The sequence below is a fragment of the Hemicordylus capensis genome, chromosome 5, assembly GCF_027244095.1.
Source record: "Hemicordylus capensis ecotype Gifberg chromosome 5, rHemCap1.1.pri, whole genome shotgun sequence".
NCBI lineage: Eukaryota > Metazoa > Chordata > Lepidosauria > Squamata > Cordylidae > Hemicordylus > Hemicordylus capensis.
In genome coordinates, this window is record NC_069661.1 from 138239963 (window position 1) to 138261123 (window position 21161).

General features: G+C 41.5%; 1 protein-coding gene across 7 annotated transcripts in view; it reads right to left on the reverse strand.

Annotated features, from left to right (window-relative positions):
• Window positions 1-245: 245 nt before the first annotated feature.
• The window catches only part of SEMA3A (semaphorin 3A), a 332084-nt gene continuing 311168 nt past the window's right edge, over window positions 246-21161 (reverse strand). For all 7 annotated transcript variants that reach the window (XM_053257035.1, XM_053257036.1, XM_053257037.1 and 4 more), the window contains 4 exons: window positions 16100-16257; window positions 9648-9715; window positions 3966-4108; window positions 246-1810 (listed from right to left, as the gene is read on the reverse strand). In XM_053257035.1, the coding sequence (XP_053113010.1) occupies window positions 1355-1810; window positions 3966-4108; window positions 9648-9715; window positions 16100-16257 (825 nt within the window). In that variant the 3' untranslated portion in view covers window positions 246-1354. The remainder of the gene's footprint in view (window positions 1811-3965; window positions 4109-9647; window positions 9716-16099; window positions 16258-21161) is intronic.

Below are 21161 nucleotides of genomic sequence, written 5' to 3' on the forward strand. Positions count from 1 at the left end.
TTTACACAAGGTAAGGCCTTGAGGTTGCCTTATGTAAATTGAAAGTGTGTCATATCCACACATCCAACATTCCCGGGGACTGTTGTGGACAGGCTGTTGTACTGATCTTCTCATTGAGGAACTCCAGATCAGCTTCCAAGGAACCCAGCATTCAGCAGAACACACTTTGAAAACCACAGTATTAACATTATTAACTAATCAATCAAATTCTGTAACATATAGTTCAGTTGTTGCCATCCATATAGTAAGGTCAAGAGCAGAGCAAATATTTTAATGCTATTCAGTCTTTTGAAATTAAAGAAAATATACAGCTTAGGTCAACTTCATTATTTCAATGTGTTTCTCTTTGTATCAATGTATTATACAAGTTGAAGTCTTTCATTAGGAAGAAACAAGGAGAGAGAAATATGTCCATGCAATAGAGACTCTTTTGCCAGAACAACTCAGTTTGGAAGGAAAAATTAGGTGGCAGTTACTCACCATATAGAACTTCTGCTGAGTGGTATAGTTTGATTCATGTTTAGAATTAATTAGGAAAAAACCCCTAATAAAATAAAATTGAGCAACATAAACCAGTAAGCTTCTTTTCCCCTATAAAAAATTAAAATATTAGAATACTGTCAGACAAAAAGCCTATTCTATTTTTAAAGAGCTATCTTTGACTGCATATTTGTCATGGTACATTTAAATTATAGTTTTAATAAAATACATCTTTAGGTCAAAGGTTAGGGAAGTCATCAGTAGTAGGTCAGAGTGTTCCACTTGCTGTTGCCATTACTTCAGATAATTAATGGTTTATGATGATTCAACTCCAATGGACAACTGTATACAGTACTGATTTCATTCCTCCGGTACATATATAAACAAGAGAACTAGTAGACCAAAAAGAAAAAGAAAAAGTCTTGTGTACAACCAAGTGTGAAAGTGTTCATCAGCTTTTCATGGTCCATGCAGTATTAGTTAAATTCAAGAAAAGTAACCTTGCTGATGATAGCCACTTTGCCCCCCACCCCCTGTATTCCTTTTCAATATGGCAGCATGGTAGATGACATTTTTATACTTCAGTCCAAAGAGAAATGCCAAGTCAATTTAATTGCAGAACCCACAAAACAATAAGTTAGTCTTATAGTGAGTTCACAGCCTTGAAATGGTGAGAATTAGTGAGACGGGTCCAATAGAAAGGTATTGATAATCTGGTTTCATTTTAAACCAGTGGGAAATCATTTGAGCTTCCCAGCTCTTTGTAAACATCCACATAAATGCCATGGAAAAGTATGTGTGTATTGCATTTCATTTCCAGTTATCTGTCTATTCAAGTTTCTACTTGAATAAAATTCCTAGAGGTAACTGTAGCTCAGACACTCCGTGGTGCCCTCTCAAACTCATGGGTCCTCCTGTTCCTGCCTTTCTTATTTTCTTGTAGATGTTTCCACTTGTTCGTATTCACTTGGGCATTGGCAGGTCTTTGTCGGCGTTGCTTGCGGTCCCTTTTCCACACCTGTTCACAGAACTCATCCATTGTGTTGAGGTTAGGATGATTGATGAGCTGCATAAAGTCCCTGTACCAGACTTTTTGGCTTGGGGTCATGCTATTAGAAGCTTCTTTGATCTTGGAACTATCACCATCTTCCTCTTTATGAAGTAATTCTTCAAGGTGTTCTGTATCTATTATCTCTAGGGTCACTTTCAGAAGTGTTTGCATGAAACCATGTTCTACAGCATGACAAAAGTAAATGCCTGAATCTTTCCGCTGTAAACGCCGAAGTAGAAGACCTTGTTCTGTCCTGATTAAACAATCATCCACTTTGATCTGTGGTGTAGGAAAAAAGGCAGTCACTTTTCAACAGTGTTCAGCAACTAAACTTTCAACACTGAATGCTAATATAGAGGACATACACATTACCAACTTAGCCGGGGCTGGTGGGGCTGCAGGCACCTACCTGCCTCCCCACACATGATCATTCTTAAGCTGAGGGCTCTGTCACTCACCGAAGCACTGTGGCGATCTGCAGAACCGGGAGCCAGAGGAGGAGGTCCTCGGGCATTCTACAATGCAAGGAGCGTGGTGCATTGGGGGATTTCCCCGCAGCTGGGCATTCTAGCCACCCAGCTCTGTGGACACTTGGACTGCAGGCAACCCAAGCATTCACATGCATGGGGAGTGGGATAGAAGGTGCATGTGCATCCTCCTACCTCACTTTTAACCCAGGTTTTAAAACTGTTGAGGATTGCTGGGATTGGGACAGATCCCAGTGGTTCTCATGACCAGCCCTGTCCGGGCTACACTTCTCATACCCAAGAAGGGCTGGTTGTGAGAACAACCTCATTGTGTAAAACAGAGAATTTTGGATTTGTACCAGGGAGACCTGGGCTCAAAACAATAATGAATCTCACTGAACAAATCTGCTTCTATCAATTAAAGGGAAAAATGAGGATGCTACTCTAATCCTTTTGGAAGGAGGGTGGTATAAAAATGTGTTATACTCTGCTCCTTCATTTCTATGAAGGAGCAGACAAGTCTAAACTTGTTAAAAAGTAAACGAAACAAGCAAGCAGATTAAAATCATGTCTGCAGTGAACAGTTGGTAGCCTATGTTGGTTGGCTGCTTCATCTGACAGATACCAGTATAAGACCAACTCAGGCTAACTTTCCACATTGAATATGGTAATATCCTAGGACGAAGTGGTACCTGTCTTTCCCAGGACTACTTCTCATGAAACTAGTTAGATGGTACAGCCTAGGTAAGTAGGTTACAAATAATAATACAAACACATTCAAACCAAGAAAATAGTTATGTAAATTATACTTTTCTACTCGCTTGTACACTAAGCACAGTTTAGGAAATCTATAGGGGTCAGCAGCTGGTGTTCCAATCTGGCTCCTTGGGTGGTGCCATGTTGCTCTCCACTCCACCAACGGCAGAGGCAAAAAAACCAAAAACAAAAACAAAGCTTAAGAATGAGTACCTCTATGACAATGGTACTTGACAGCCAGCCATTATGGGGGGAAAGTAGGGCCCATAATAGCATCTTACTACACATCAATCCCTGGGAAGGGGCCTTCCAGCAAAATTAATTGCTGAGCATGGATATACATAATCTGTTTATTTGTGTGCTTGTATGTGTCCATATTTTGTCAGGTGATATTGATGAAGAATGAAAAATACATTTAATCAATGCATAATCAATGTTATCCATTTAATTTGTACACATAATTATTTCTACTCTTGTTTAAAAAGCTCCAGTGATGAGCTTTTGGAAACACAAGGTTATGAAATTTCTTGCTGTGGAGTGTAAAATTTACCCTCCTTCATATGCAATACCATTTAATGGCCATACTGCGCCCACCCCCACCCCCCCGCTGTCGCCAGTTCAGGTGAAACTGTCTAGCCAGGAGGGGAAAGGTTATTCCCTTAAAAATGAGGTGATGAAGTGACCTTGCAGACTGGTAGGATGTCTACATTCCTACTAATTCCCTTGAGCACTGGGAAAATGAAAAATATAACCATAGTATAATACAGGTAACTATGAAAGTGTGTGGGGGAGCATGCAGGACTCATCATTTAACAATTTCCGTACAATACAGACCTGGAATGCTTTTTCTTCCCATGGAGATTACTTTAGATGTTCCCTCTTTAGAGGGAACAGATTTGTATTCTTGTTGTTACAAGGTATGCTAATGGCCATGCCTCAGGTTAATACAACGACAAGAAAAACACAAATTACACCATGGATTTTTACCTTTAAAATATAAAATATGGTTGGTGTAATACAGTGGCTGGGAACTACTGCTTATTGAGGCAGTAAATGAGTGTCTGTTGGGGGTGGGCATTCTATCACATGAGCTGCCTGCTGTAGCCCAGATTTACTGATTCCATGAGAACTAGGCTTGGGGAAATGAGCCTGAACCAGTTAGTCCCTGGTTCAAATCCCAAGACTATGAACATTTAGAGAACTAAGCATACCTCTTCCTTTCGGTCATCATTTTGCTTCTGGAATTGCCAGTAAACCAGAGCACGCTGGGATTTTGGACTGCACTCCAAGAAAGTGCTGCTGTTCTCTACTCCATAGATAATCTTCTCCTCAAGACCATGTCCACTTGGATTGTCTGCAGAGAATACATTAATATAACATAAATATTTCTAGAATTTAGTGTGCGTTTTGACAGGAATTGGGTAGAATAAAGCATACCCGCGATGATTCCAGATAGAAAGCTATTACCTGAGAAATCTGCTGAATTCAATTGAAAAGGATTCTATCAAAACCACACTGAAGTGAATGGGGATCACACAGTAGCAATGTCATGTTGCCTGTATTAGAGCTTAAAATGAATATTTTCATTTTTCCTGCATAAGTATTCCCTTCATTTAAAGAAACACCATCAGAATAAACATGCCGGTAGATGGTACTTTGCCTGACCGACCTGACACATACACTAAAGACATAACCTTGTCATGAACATGCTCAGTGTGCTATTCCTCGATTGCATGTGTGTGGTTTGTCTGAAACCCCTTCTACCTACATTCCAAATAATGAGGTGAGTTTCACGATCAGTGAGACTTGCCTGGATGGGGTTAGCAGGGAGACGAGCAGACGAGCATGCCGGCAGCCGCAGACAAGCCGCAGACGAGCACACTGGCAGCCCTGGGCTGCTGGATCGGCCGCCCACACGACTGCTGGCTCCCTCATGGATCCGGCAGGGGCTGCGGGGATCAGGGGCCGTGTGGTCCCCAGAAGTTCCAGGATGCCCCGTACGAGAACGCAGGGCAACCTGGAGAAACCCCCAGGGCCAGGAGGCTTGTTTCAGCCTCCCAGTGGGGGTCTCCTCATGTGTTGCCGTGGCGCAGTGCCACGCCATGGCAATACACAATCAGAAAGATGAGGTTAATGGAGCACTCGCTCTGTTAACCTCGGCTAAGGGGAGGGGTACTTTGGGAGGTTTGCTGCTGGGAGCTGCGCAGCTCCCGTGGCAGCAGACAATTGGCAAAAAGTGAGCTAGGCTCCCTTAGCCTGCTTTTTGCCAATTGTGAGAATCTCCTCACTGTTTTAAAGTTTACTACTTTTAAAAAATCACATTAAAATATTATTAAATTTTGAAAAATCACCTGAATTTTGCATCTATTCAAATTCATTGTGGACAGATGGAGAAGAAACATTCCTAATTGCTTATCCATTATTTAATCCATGGTTAAACAATTAGGTTGTAGGTCTGTCCCTTCGCTTCCTCCCACTTTCTACCCGCAATGATTTAAATTCAGGACTTCCCAGAATTCATACCTCAATAGGAAGGGGGGAGGCAGCACAAATCACAAGGCCTATTCCAGATTGTTTCATTGTGGTTAAATAATCGAGAACTTATGTCTGCACCAGCAGTAGGTGCATTTTCTTAATTTGAAGTAAAATGTTTAAAAAAACATTTTTTGACATTGATTATATATTCTAAATGCACTGAAAATTATTGCTTACTGTATCCCTTAATGGAGGGATACAGTAAGCTTCAGAAATGGAGGTATGTTTTTTTTAATGGGGAAAAAGTGGTTCACGCACAGGCTTTGGGTGTGGTGTCAGAAGATCTAATTATGCCTCAAGAGGTCTATGACCATAATACTTTAATAGAAAGCCGTAAAACTTTCAAGGCTTACAAGAAGAAGTGTGTTTGGAGTATATGGCACTGCAGCTTGTTGCAGCAGCTGTTAATGACCAGAAATCCTGTTTTTGTGGAAACAATATTCAATTAATCATTTCCTTTTGTAAGCCATATAATTTATGGAAATATAACAAGGCAGATCTTATGGATGGGCGAAAGAAAGAAAGAGAAACAAATTACTTCCTTTTTGTAACAACATTGTTTTCAAGTTATCCATCAATTGCTGGACAAGTTGGATGGCTTTTGGATTTATATGGCAGTTGATTCCCACCCTAGCACCATAAAGACATTAAGGTATAATATTTCAAGATTTCATCCTAATTCTCTTTTTTAAAAAAGTTATAGATTTAACCTGCAGAGGCATAATGGTTATAGAGAATATATAACATATATAATAAATATTAAGTGAGCAACACAGCACTGGGTTAGATCCAAAGGTGCTTTTTGCACATAGAGGTTATCTCTCACTCACAGAAGGTCCATTTTACTCCACATGTTAAATGTTCTTCCACTTGTGGACTTTCCCAAAAGTTTGTTTTCTTCTTGCACTAGCAGAAGCATGAGAACAGTTATGAAACCTACCCATTACAGCAGGTGAACACTTGTGCAAGTGTTCATGGAGCAATACCAGCAGTTATTTTTGTTTGGCTTTCAATTCTTTGGATCCAATCCAAAGTGTCAGTGGGAGTTTCTCTCCCAAGGCAGCTGCAGAGAGGCCTGATCCTAGACTGGGTCTGTGATGGGGCAAAGACCTCCTCCTTACTAGTCATGGTCCTGATCCAGATTGCTTCATAGCTCAGATTGATCCATGCAACTATTTACATAAACATGCAGGGCAAAATGAAATTATATCACATTTAGCTAGCCTTTTGCTTCCAGTTACCTCTCTGTAGTTCACTGTGTGGGTGTCCTGAGAATACCTTTATCAAAGGTAGTCTTTATTGAAAGGTAGTCTTTATTGGATGCTTGAGATTCAAAATCTTTACAGAACTTGTCATTTGTTCTAGAAATGAATGATGGTTACTAAAAGCCTCATGCAGAGCAGTCCATTGTCAAGTCTTGTTTGATTTCACAAAGCCTCTGTCATGTGGCTGTGTAGCTATCAGGCAAACAAAACCCCTTTGCTAAAACTGCCATGCCAGAGGAAGAGAGCAAGAATGCTGGTTGCTTCATGTTGACACAATAATTGTACATGTTACCATCATGGCATCCAGCCTTTAAACCCAATTGGAAGCAAATGAAAGGAATTCTTGCCACCCCAAGCTTAGGAATGAAATTTTAAATAGTCAATAGACACTCAAGAAGTTGGAAGTGGATTCCTCAGAGAATTGCTTCTCTCTGGATTGTGATTTCTTCCCCCCCCCCTTCTTTCTCCAGCAAGTAAATAGTATACTACTGGATTAGGAGAGTGAGCAAACTGACTCTTCATTTAATCTGAGAAATTGATAAGTTTAGGAAATGTTAGGTGAGAGACTGGGGATCCACGAAAAAAAAAAAGTCTAGGCTGGAAAAATACGTTGAGGCAGGGAAGGTGGGGTCATGACCCAGGCCATGCAGATGCCCATTGGGCATGTGTGGTGGCCTCCAAAATGGTTGCCACAACAGGGGTGAGGCCCGGAACAGGCTGAAGACAACCCAAACAGGGTTATTTGAGGCATAATGGAGGCCCATGGGAGGATTATTTTGTACTTACCCCAGAGGGGGTAAGTACAAAATAATAATAATAATAATAATAAAATTAAAACAGAAAAAGCTTGGGAACCCCCTGAACCTGGGGGTGGGTGGTTTTCGAGGGGGTGCCAAACTGAACTGGCTCAGCCTGCGTCCAGTTTCAACTCTAACCAAACCAGGCCAGCCAGTTTCATGTACACCTCTAGTTGTTTGCTGGTGTCTCCTTTGTATTTCTTTTTTTTAGATTGTGAACCCCTTTAGGACAGGGAGTCATCTTTTCATTTATTTGCTATGTAAACTACTTTGAGAATTTTTTGTTGAATAGTAATAATAATACTATTACTATTACTATTAATAATAATAATAATAATAATAATAATAAAAATAAATGGAAGTAATATGCAGCATGGGTATATATATGCATATAAAGCAATTCACTTATTTTCTGCGTCCCTTTCTCCCTTTGGAAGGGGAAAAGATTATGGATATTGGGCAAGTCACTGGCATATTTGTATGTCTAGGTTGAATTTGTCTTTTCATGTGCAGTTGTGGGAGCATATGATTCCGAGGCCCACTCTTGCCTCTGTGCCTACCACACATAGAAAATTACTGCACTTTGAAGCGACCATAGGAGATTGTCAGATTCAAGTGTGAGGATCTGGGAGCTGTTCAAAAGGGGAGGAAAAACCAAACAGACAAACTATAATGAATAGATCAGAGAATGACATATTATAAACCCATTAAATGATTGCTCAAAGTCAGCAATACACTGGAAAACTGTAAGAGCAGCAAACAAAAATGGTTATATATGACTGAAATGGGTGGTGGTGGTGGGTGGGCGGTGACCTAGTTACAATCTATTTTAGATTTTATAGTTGAATATATCTTTTTTATTTTTATATTATTCATCTTACTGACCAAGTTGTGGAAAGAGTTTTAAAAACTGACTTAAAAAAAAAAAATCTAACCTTAATGGTATGAGAAAGAAAGGGCAGAAGTATCAGAGAACTCTTTGAATAAATTGGATCTGTCGTATTAGTTACTGAAACTGCTATTTACAGATAGGGCTCAAGTTGCATTGCTAATCACTGATTGCATTAGTGAATGAAATCTAGTGGGCATCATACAGTCATTGTTCCAACCACTTTTCACAGAGCTGTCACAATAATGATGCGTCACTTTTTCCTAGGAACCAAACACTTTGAGAACTCAGAAATTATAGCTTTAGATCAAAGTATTACCTTGAGAGAAGACATTTAGACCACATGCAACACGAGAAAAACAAATAGTTTATTGTACAAAGGACCTCAACAAAAGTATCCTAATTTATGAAAGTTTAAAGTGCCAAAGGGCTCTCGTTTTAGACATCTCAGCTTTCTATTCCATGGACATGAAGGATTATCAAAGTTGGGCATTTTCCTTTACACAAACTGACAATGATTGCATCTTCCCAGTAGAGGGCAGTGCTGCATAAATGTTCCTGTAAATTACAAGCTGAATTTTGTTTGTCATAGATTTGTGCCACATACCCCCCCCCCCCCAATTCTCTGAAATTTCTCAGAGGGAGAATATGTGGGGTGGGGGTGGGAAAATGCTGATACTTTTATTGTTACTGAATTTACATGCTGTTCAGTCTGAGCATGTGCTGAATGCCTGTTCCGTTTTGCTGTGGAGTACAACCCTCCAAATTCATTCCTCTAAATTGAATGAATTACTCCTGTCCAGTATCCATTCCTAGACAAGGCACTTGAGCCTTGGAGTGGTGATCCAGCTCCAGAGCTGAAGGCACCTGAAGCAAAAATGCTGCCTCATCCTATGTAAATTTACCTGGAAGCTAATCCTATGGTGTTCAGTGGGATATACCTAAATGTAAAGGAATATGGTGGACTTACAGCTAAGTAATCATATATAAGATTGCTACCATCCTATGCACATTTACTTGTCTATTGAACTCAGTGGGATTTTCTTCTAAATATACATGCATACATTTGAGTTGTTGAAGTAATTTCTTACGAGAAAAATAAATTTGTTCTCTGTAGCGGCTGGTGAGCACCACTCCAGGTGGGGCAGTGAGGGCAGAGGAATACAACTTCAAAGGCGGCAACTAGCCCACTGTCGGTACCTGGTATGCTTTACACGGTGGTGTCAACCACCCCAGCATCCCATGAGGAGGCTGCCTTACCCCTGCTGCTCAGTTGGTCTCCACACACAAGTCACTATCGTTTGTTGTAGTTGGAAATGCAAGAGCAAAGCTCTGATTCCAGTTTTTACATCCTATACTTTGCTTTGCAAAAGGTGTCTTTCTTTGTGTGATATATCTGCAACTTACCATGATGCTGTAGGTCAGAGCAGTGAGTAAGAGGATCACCATTTCGGATATCTTGCCGTCTAGTGCGTCTAAAAGAGATACATAGGGGGAAACCCCTGATAAGTATTCATTGTTTTCATTCTTTGTATGTATGTCACTTTTATTGTATTATTTATTTTTCATATTTCTATGCCAATTGACATCTGCATCCCTAGGTGGTGTACATTATTTTAAGTTGGTGTTTTTTAAAAAGTGGGGGGGGAGTGTAATATTATTTTATTTTTCTGGTCCTGATAGCATTCTAAATGTTAAATATCTCAATGTCAGATTAAGACACAGGGGGACACCTGTAAAAAAAACCTCTAGGAAAATTATTTGGAATATTAAGTGATACATGTCCTAGCAGAGTACCAAAGTCATGGGAGTTTGAAGGAAGTGATTAATTACTTTGGTGAACAGCATTATAAACATTTTTTTTGCCAATGACTTTGCACCTAGAAGTCAATACTTTCAACCTATGCAAGCATAGATTACATTGTCATTGCTGGGAAGGTTCTGGGTAAAGCCTCTGGGGTGTATTGATTATGATTACATTAACAGTCTGGTGGTCAGACATTTAAATCAATGAGAGTTCAGCAAGCACACAGTAGCTTCAGTCATTTAGCATTCTTAACAATATATCAAATGCCTTATCTTTTCTGAGAAAGTCAGATCAAGCAATGTCAGCTAACCTGTTTTTTTCAAATAAAACGAATCTCCACCAGAGATTCAGGGGGATATTGATGCTCTAGACTTAAATAGTCATTCTCTTTCCCCAAGAAATGCTGGGTACTACAATTCCATAAGAGGAATTTCTAACAGAATTCCCAGCACCTTGGCCAAATTACAGTTTCTAAGATTCTGTGGCAGAAGCCACAAGTTACACTGGCAAAAACTTGAGATAAACTTGAAATACAACTCTGCCCTCAGAATGGTGATGAGTGTGACAATTTTCTTAATATCTTTGAAGAATTGATGATCTTAAGAATGAGTAGAATAAGAGTGAAGTTAATTTTAGATGCATGTTAAAAATTGGTCTAAAAGTTGCAACAAAAATAGAGTGTGTTGACAGTACATTACAGTTAGATATGTTCAAAATCCAGTTTGTGGTTTGAATCACTATCAAAATATCATTATAGTCCACAGCAACACAGCTTTAAACATTGTACTTCCACAGAAGCTCTCGTTATTTGCTTTGATAAAGTGTTGTACCATTTCTTAAAATGTATTTTGTAAAAAAGAAAACCCTTCAAATTAGTCTGTTCCTGTTTAGATTGCTACCATTGTGTTCACTTTGTCTATTTCCTTTGTACCAAATCAGCAGTGGCACAAAGGCCTGATTCAGTTCAAAAAAAGAGGGATACTTTAGAACAGAAAAAAAAGAACAAGGCAAACCAAGATGTCATTAGAGGCTGAACACTTCTCATAGAGATGAACAGAAACAATGAAGGAATGAGAAGTCAGGCAAGGGAAAGAAGACGTTTAAGGTGGTCAATCATGATAGAATTTCAGATCCTGAAATCATATGAGCAAGTGTCAAGGGCCCAGGAGAAAACACCACACGTTAGTAGTCGCCAGCATCTGTTGTACTCTTCTGTACTTTTCCTCCTTTAAGACGAGTGAGGAATAATGTTGCCATAATCTAATCATTTTCAATAATACATGTGCTAAAAAGATAATGAAGGGATGATGATTTTTCTAATCAGTATAGGAGGGTAGCACCAATAGTTCATCAACTCTACCACCATGAGGAAAAATCCAAAATGGTGTTGGCTAACGGTAATTAGAAAATCCCAAATGTTTCTAGAAAAAGGCCCTTTAGGAAGTATAACTATCATCAACAAACTAGAATCCACATCCCTGTTCTTAAAGAACTAGGGATGTGCACAAACAGATTTTGTGTTTGTTTCAAGCTCAAAACAAAATACAGATGGCTGAAACATTCTGTTGAAACAGCAGCTGAACCTGCTGTTATGACAAAACAAACTTGAAATGTTTCAAATGTCCTTTTGAACACAGGGAACGATGGAGAAACTCAAAATACCCCTTTGTTCCATGCTAGAGACACCAAAGTGGATTGGGTGGTATGGCTTGATGGGGTGCTACCTACCGCCCAACCCACAAAAGATATGGGCAAGCATGTGATTTTAAACAAAATTTTAACTTTAGAATAGAAGGAAAGAGCAGGGCAAACCAAGCTGTCATTAGAGGCTGAACACTCCGAACATCCACACATTTTTAACCTTTTCCCAAAACTGCCATAGGGGTTAGTTTTTAGAATTTATTAAAAACCACCCACTTCCCCATTGTTCCCTATGGCCGGAACAAGCTGCACCCACAGAGTAAACACAAGTTTTGTATTGCAATTTGCAGTTCATTTTGCAACCCTGTCTGAAAAAACATAGCAGAAACACATAGTAAAAGGGAACCTAACCCTCTCAAAACAGAACACACATTTCAAACAGTCCAAAAATGGACAAAAAAGAATCACTGACCCAGAATCCTCTGCCAGCCACAGTGCCTGCACAGCATCCCATTGGCACAAGCTGCTCTCTCACACACAGTTTTGACTCTTTACATTACATCCTCCATTGCAACAGTTGTCACAGCAGCTCCCTTACTTATTTTTATTTATTTATTTATTTTATTGTTGCATTTATATACCACCTTTCATTAAAAGACAACTCCAAGGTGGTTTACAAAAGTTAAAACATACAATAAAAAGACAATAAAAATATTAAGCTAAAAAATATAAAAACAAACCACATTTAAAATCTATAAAATACAAGCATAAAAACGATACAACAGGTAAAAACACATAGAAGCAGCAGTAAAAATGATTATGTAAAAGCCTGGATAAAAAGCCATGTTTTAACAAGCTTTCTAAAAGCTGTGATGAAGTCCGAGGAGCGAATGGCCACTGGGAGAACATTCCAAAGTCAGCAAGCATAGCCATAAGCTTAACAAGAGCAACCTCAGGCACATTTTGACTGAGTACACTTTGCAATGCAGATTGCAGAGCAGACCAGAACAGTGAGTGAAGTACAAGTTAGTATCAAGGCCAGACATGGAGCTTATCACAGCAATCACCAAGAAATATTACACACACACCTGCCACTGTCTATTTCTATTTCTCGCCACAACACTATCTCATAAACAAAACAAACCACAGCTCAAGGCACCCAAGTTCTGCCTTTGTCAATCTGAGATCCAGCAAAACCAGATAGTTATAGCAGCAATAGCATAGCATAGCATATTAGACTCAGTTGTGAGAAAAGAAAACCACAAAATCAAACCTTTCTTTCCCCTCTCCTGATGTATCCTCTTCAAGAGAGGCACACTATTAAGGGCCCTCTCTGTCTCCGAGTCCCTTTGAATACATTTTAAAATTCCCTCTTCTTGGGTTCCCCTCCCACTAATGGGTGAACATTTGCCCATGACAACATTTAATTAATATGCTAAGAAGCCAACCAAGAAGCAAGGAGATTGCAAGCCAATCAGAAGCCAGTACCAAAAAACCAATTGGCAAAAGCAAAACGGGCCTCCAAAATGGCACTTGAAACATATTGATTGAAATGGGGTTGTTTTGTTCCAAGCTTTAAACAGCCCCATTCTTCAAAGGGCATTTTGTTTCAAGCTTGAAACACTCAAAATTAGGGATGTGCACTGAATTTGCTTCGGTGCACATCAAAGGGCGACGAGCGGTTCCTTTAAGAGGAGGCAGTCAGGTCTTACCTGCTGGTCCTCCAAGCCCCTGCTGTCCTGCCACGGCACTATTGCAACAGAATGACTTCCATGCAACCGGCAGCTTATGCTGCTTGCCCCTCTAAAATGCCACGCCACAGCGATGGGATGTGTCCCCGGCATCGGTATGTAAATGGCATCAGTGCATGCGTCGATGATCAACAGCAAGATCAGCAGCATGCTGGCCTTGCAAATGGCGTCGAGGCATGTGCTCACACCATTTACGTGCCGACGCCATGTGAGGGATGCCAGGGACGCATCCTATCACCGCAGCACGGCATTTTAGAGGGGCAAGTGGCACAAGCTGCCGCTTGCATGGAAGTCCTTCTGTTGCAATAGTGCTGCGGCAGGACAGCAGGGGCTTGGAGGACCAGCAGGTAAGACCTGTCCACCTCCTCTTAAGAGAACCCTGCACCCTGAGCCAAAACGTTTCAGTGCCAGGGAGCCGAAGGGTTTCGGTACCTCTCCAAAGAGGCCCCAGAATGCTTTGGGCTCATCCCTACTCAAAATGGTCATTTTTGAGTCAAAACGTTTTGCACATCCCTATATGGACATGGTTTCTATACTAAGAAGAAGATGAGTTAGGGTTTGGGATTTTTGAATAAATATTGACCAGCACCATTTTGGGGTTCTTTCTATATTTTGGTGACTTTCCCAGTGATTAACCCAGTGAGATCAGCTGCAAGCAAGTCTAATCTCTAACAGCTGCCCAAATAAAAAAATTGTAAAAAACAAAGTTGTTGTTGTTGTTGCTGCTGCTGCTGCTGCTGCTGTCCTTTGCACACTTACTTGCATGGAACCCCTATAAAATTGTTCAGAGCTTATTTTCAAGTATTTTTCTATCCTGCATAGATAGGGCTGCATGTCTAGAAAATGGTTGTCTGTGAATTGATCTGTAAGATGGTTAACAATATTTGAATGACTGAACACTATTTTCCATACATATGGAACATTAAAAACAAAGGACATTACTATAGAACCAGTCTCACTGCTTATAGTTTATAGTTATAGTTTTGTAAAAGACATAAGACAAATTCATTAGAGGTCTTTTAATGGCTACTAGGTGTGCTAATAGCCATGTGCAAGTGACATTATTATTCCTGTTGTCCTACCAATGTACCTGGAACTTGAGCCCAATGTACTTAGGTCCCTGCCACAAGGAGTTTACAATCTAAAATCTGAAAAAGGGCAGTAGAAGCAGGGATAGACAGGGAAAGAGGGACAGTTCTTTTCAGTCACATATGCAAAAAAAAGCCAGCTTCATCCCTGTTCTACCAGATAGTCTTTGCCATTCTCAATGGATAAGGAGAGACACAGAGAGATGATTACCTGAGGGAGTACAAAGAAAGGGAAGCTGAAAAGTTCACTCTTGGATAGATTGCATCTGAGCCTATAATGCAGCATTCCAACCAAAATATTAGAGAGGCAGTTGGAGATACAAGACATGAAGGAGGGGGGAAATCATGGGATTTGATTAGATCAACCAAGGACAATTTGTAGGGAGAAAATAGAGAAAACTAGCTGAACCCACCCAGAGCATCTGTGAGCTAGGACTTTGTTGCTCTCCTTGCCCTCGCCACAGCCCCTGCTTTATTGCTCAGTGTCAGCCACCTGCTCTCACTTGCCCCTCCCTGCTGCTCACTCGCTCACTCATCCCCTTTGCCCATAAGCTCATCCCCTCCCTGCCACTCACTTGCTCATTCCTGCTTGCTTGTTCACTCCCTCCCTCCCTCCTCACCGCTCACTCACTCACTTGCCCCCTTCCTGCTCAGTTACTCACCCCCACCCCACTCACTCGCTTACTCTCTCACCCCTCCCCACCGCTTGCTCAAGCCCTCACCCCTCCCTGCTGCTTGCTCACTCACTCACCCCTCCTCGCTCACTCACTTGCTCCCTCCCCACCACTTGCACTCACTTGCCCCCTCCCTGCTGCTTGATCACTCACTTGCCCCTCCCAGCTCACTCACTTGCCCCCTCCCCTCCGCTTGCCCACTCACTTGCCCCCTCCCTGCTGCTTGATCACTCATTTGCCCTCTACCCACTCTTCTTCCCTATCTGCATATGGAACCCCCACTGCCCAATCACCACGGCGCTTCTGTTCTGTTATCACCAATTGGTAAAGCACTGTGTGGGCAGGGCTTGCCACGTACGACCTCAGTGTATTATATATAGAGATAGCAAGGGGGCAAAAACAGTTCTCTGTCGGATCCCAACAGAGAAAAAAGGAAAGAGGAAAAAGACATAGAGGGTGTCTCCACCCTCTATGGAAACACTGAAAGAGCAATTAGACAGGTAGAAAGAGAATATCTGAGGACAGAACAATGGAGACTCTGGGCATAAAGGGAGAGCCAGTGGTGAATTGTATCAAAGACAGCAGAGAGCTTCATGAAGGTGAGCACTGATTTGGCAGTAGGGAGAGTGATTCCGGTGAAGATAGTTTATGTGGAGTGCAGAGGGTGGAAGCCAGATTAGAGGGGGTCAAAAGCAGAAATGGAGGACAAAGACAACACGCTTCAGGAGTTTGGATATTAAATTCTAGAATCATCGGATTGGTCACTGTTAGAAACATCTGGTTCAGTGAGGAAATCTTTGTCTTGATGTTCAATACAGTCTCAACAATATTACAGTGGTACTTGAAACAATTAGTTAAGTCAGCAACATAAGCTGCAGATATTTAAAGATGTCCTTACCTCTTAGCAGCGGGGAAGTAGCGAGAGCAGGAGGAACCATCCCAGGCACAATATGGGTCCCTAGCAAGGCAGCACTCAGCACATGCCTTCCCATAGACATCACAGCGGTGCAAGGGAAGCTGTGAAACTCCAACAAATGAGCCAATGTAGAGCTGTTGCTGTTTGCCAGGGGAGGGGAAGAAATAATTTTTAAAGCAATCATGGTTTACCCAGAAGGCATTTATGTAAAAGGCATACACACACCAATCTGGGTGCAACTTTGAATCTTGCATCATGTGGTGAAAAGTGAATGCTTTTCATCCAGAGACGACATTCAGATTCATTCATTAAACTCTTACTTCTGCTTTCTGCCACATGCTGTAATGTACAAAGGTTGGGGGGAGGATATATGCATCTCACCCATAGTACATTGTATCCCTGCTGTGTGTCGTTCTGGGTTGGGGATGCAAGAAATGCTCTTTTCGGCTGCAGAGTCTAGACAGTGAAATGCCCACCCCAGAGAAGCCTGTATGGTTACTAGGGCTGTGCACTGAGCAAATTATTGGTATCAGTTTCAATCAAATCCAATACAAATTAATTTGCATCATGTTGATGATATACACAGTTTTATGCATTGAATTGAGTCAATATATTGCCTCACAATGGCCTGGGGGAGGAGGCAACATCATGATGTTGCATCCTTTCCCTGGTGCAATACTGGGGAAAAATGGCTTCCCCTTTAATTACAAGGGTTGGTCTTTCCTAGTAATGCACTGATGTTGCTTCCTTCCCCTTGGCATTATTGGGTGATTACCAGGGGAAAGACATGGCATTTAAAAGTGACACCACTGCAGGTGCCAGGAAGACAGCCAATTTCCAGTTAGAAGATGGAAGGAAGCCTGCTTTTTGAATCCCACTGCCACCGTGCTCCACTGATACACAGTTCAATGCAATATTTTTTGTTATCTTTTTATCAAACATTTTTTTCATCAGATCATATCTGATGAAAACTTGTCCAATCAGCCTTGCTTCGTATCGGTTCAGATTATCGGCCCAGTGCCCTGTACAGTCCTAATGGCTATCTCAGTGCTTGCCTTTCAATGAACAATGACAATATGGCTTCCAAAAAAAGCTTTTGGCTTGAATTAATTTAATTTGCTGTTTCTGGAATTATATTTAAGCTCTTTTAAAATTTCCTTATGGTCCTTTTTATATTGTTAATATTTTAAAATTTATTTTGTATTGTGTACTGCCTTGAGTGAGAAGGTGAAATATAGGTCTTTTAAATAAAATATAAAGTAATGTTTCAATATAATAAAAATTAATAATCCTTTCTAGTTGCATGAAGAGTTCACACATCTCCCAACTGGCAGGGTGAACAAGTTCCCTTTTTGGAAATTACAACCCCTGCTAACTTGGCAAAGAGGCACCTTTTAAAGTGGTGATTCTCTTTATTTATCAGGGGAAGAGTAACTGGCCCTATCCACCCCCAGCACAGTACCTCCAGTGACTGTCACTGTTGTCTATCTGATGTTTCTTTTTAGGTTGTGAGCCCTTTGGGGACAGGGATATATCTTATTGGTTTATTATTTCTCTGAGCCATTTTTGGAAAGGCGGTATAGAACTCGAATAAATAATAATAACTAGATATGTGTAAGCTCTTCCCTGCTGATCTTGAATTAGCACATCTTGAATTAGCACAGAAGTGATCCAAATTAATCTGCAAGAACTTGGTGGGGGTGGGGAGTGGGGATGGTGGGATCCTAGCAATTTAAGAAAAGAATAAGCACTGAAAATATAAAGCCTAATGTTTTGGAGTCAAGAATCAATATGCTCTCAAAAATGCCTTTAATACAAAGATTCAATGCCAAAAGCTTGTCATAATGTTTCACAAAAGTCTCTCCCTTCTGCCACCTTCCTTCACTCAAGGCTAGACTGATACTTTATAGGCTGCACTTTTCTATGAATAACTTCGGCCTTCTTAGCTGAAGAGAACTTTAATGTTGTAAATTTGTTTTCCAAAGCATCAGGGAGAATTGTAATCCCTCCTGAATACATAAAGAGGCCTTTTGATCAAGAAGTTGTATTTAAATGCGTGGCTCATTATACAAGGTAATCGGCTCCTTTTAAAACAATGTACTTGTAAAAATAATAAAAAGCAGAGAATTCTGATACCATATGAACACACACACACACACACAACTTGACAGCTTGATTTTGAAAATAATTTTCTGTATAATAATACATTCTTTTAAATGCACTACTTAAAAGAAAAATGTGTTGTTTTAAGTAATAAATTGAGCAGGGAAAACGGCCCCCAACGAAATATTTCATGTCTAACACATTCATTTTAGGCAAGCTTCCAATATACAGTGGAGTTCCCAGTTGGACTGGTAGTCAGAATCTGAACTGTAGAGGTGGACTACCATTGTTCCTTACCCTATGTCCATCAAATTCAGTACCAATGACTTACATGGTATTTTTAAATTTTTCTTTAAAAAAAAATGTTTATAATACATCTTCATTTGAAGGATGAACAAACATACTACCAAATTTGTTACATTTGTTTCTTATCTCAATTTATTCTGAAAATAGGAGTGTGCCAAACTGGTTTGAATCATCCTGGCTTTGATTCGAACAAGCCCAGTTAGAACTTGAACTGGATTGGCCTCAAAAATAGGTGGCAGGTCAGAGTTCCAACCAGATCGGGACGGTCTGATATGGTTCAAGGCGGGTGAGGCTTGTAAAAGAGAATCCGGTGAGAATTCCCCTTTACAAGCAAAGAGAAACCCTGCCTTTGGGCTCTATGGGTGGCTGGGGGGATGAGAGGGCTCCTTACTGGCGGCATGGCAGTGGCTCTTCAAAACCCCACCAGTAACCCCCCCCCCAACAATGTGGGCTAGTGGAGGCTCTGTTCCTCATGTACGGAGGTTGCATCCATGGAAGGTGGAACTGGGCTGCCCCTGATCCATGCTGCTGGGCCCCCAAGCAGCACATGTTTTTTGTGCTTCAATTTTGTAGTATTGCTGTAAAGTCCGAAGCGGATCTTGTGCAGCTTAGATTCATAAATTTTGGGTGTGCTGTGGGTGTTGTAACATCTGAATCTATTCTTACTACCTTGCTTTGCAGTCAGTGCATCAACAGACATTCCTTGCTTCACACGTGCCAGCGGGGTTCAGAGGAGCTGCTGAAGCCAGTAAGGTGCCCTCTTGCCACCACTCCCCAGCCGCCCTTAGAAATCATTTAAAGTCAGGGTTCCTCTTTGCTTGAACCCTGGTTGAACCGGTTTTACTGAATAGACTGGACTGCCAGCTGGTTCAACCAAACTGGCTTGTGGACCAGCGGTTTGGTTTGAATTTGAACTGAACCATGTAAACCGGCTCTGTACACAACCTTACTTCTTAGTCTCTGAACTCCCTCCCCAAAAACCTCTCCTTTCAAAGTATCTATGTGGCCCATCTGCATGTGGTCCATCTATTAGTTTATTACATGGTACACTGCTATGGAATGTATGTTGATGCACTGATTGCGAAGCAAGTTACTAAGAATAGCTTCAGGTTTTACAGGACCCGCACTCTATCGCACATCCAAAATTTATTACTCTAAGCTGCACAGGATCCCCTTTGGACATTACAGCAAATTACAAATTGAAGCACAAAAACCATACACTTCCAAGTAGCTGTGTCTGCTGTAACATCTGAAGTTACTCTAAGATGTTTGGACAATTCACACAACTATTTGAGTTTTTATCGGAACTGGGTTCACACATTTTTGTCATCTCCAGTTTGTTTCATCATATTATGTTCAGCATATTGGGTGAATTACTTCATAATGTGCCCAGATTATCAATGCAGCACTGGCTAGTGCAGGGGTCAGTAACCCCAGTACATGTGCCAAAGCTGGCATGTACAATGATTGTCATAGCAAGAGCACTGAGCACCAGGATCCCCTGTAACGGCAGCTTTCCAGTGTTAGCAATTTCACCTACAATGCTAACACTGCCACCAACCACCTCTGCAACAAGTCACGATGCTTGGTTAAGCTTAGATCAAAATGTCAGCTGCTCTCAAGGCCCCCACCACCCACCAGATGTATGAGTAGGAGCTGCCCAGCAAGGGCTTGGTGGTCTTTATCACTTCATCTCTGGTGGGTTGCAGTAACCTTGAGCGTGGCAGGCATTTGACCATGGGCAGCCTAAGCTCATCCTTAGTCAACAGTGGTGACTTGTCACAGAGGGCAGTGGTTTTAGGTGAGGTTGATGGTGATGGAGAGTTGTGGTGGCAGTGAAATCCTGAAAACATCTGAGCACTCTCATTGTGGTTTGCTCCTCCTAAGGTGGCGGGGGGCAATTCCAGTCCAGGTGCTTTCCAGGGGCCAAGGAGGAGCTTGGATGGAAGTGTGAGGCAGCAAGCAGAAGGGAAGGCAAGCTGGCAAGTAAGTAGGAAGGTAGCACGTGCTGACCAAACCCAGCAGTAGGAGGCAGCCCAAGCTGGAATCCTTGTGAGGAGAGGGCTCAAAGGAATCAGGCTTAGATTGTACTGCCACTGGGGTCCCTAGTTTAGGAGTCTAAACCAGTTTAGGAGTCTTGAGGGCCTTCTTACTTACAGGACCAGTGTTGGGCCCATATCCAATATCTCCACAGCTTGCTTCTTGGGAGGGAGGTGGAGTGGAGCTGGCCCACCTTTTCCTTCTCCTGCCCACTTGCCTTCTAGGCATGCTGAGGATGGAGTTTGAAAACCCTGTCCTGGGCATGCCTTGAAGGTAAGAGGGTGGAAGAAAGGGAAAGTAGTTTATGAGGGAGGTTGGATGGAACTATCTTTGCTGGCCCAGCCCCTTGATGCAAGCATATATGTCAGAGGGTGTGGCTGACCAGCAGCGGTGAGGCACTGCCATTGCTCAAGCGAGCACTGCTTTCACACCACTTCTGAAAGGCTGCCAATCTCTAGGCTAGTGGAATGTCTTTGATTTAGTAATAGAGTGGCAGAAGAGTATATGTGTGTGTTGAGAAGCAAATGCTCAGCAAACTGGTATTCCTAACCATAATCTCTTTTGAGGTGCAAAACAACTTCTTCTTCTTTTTTCT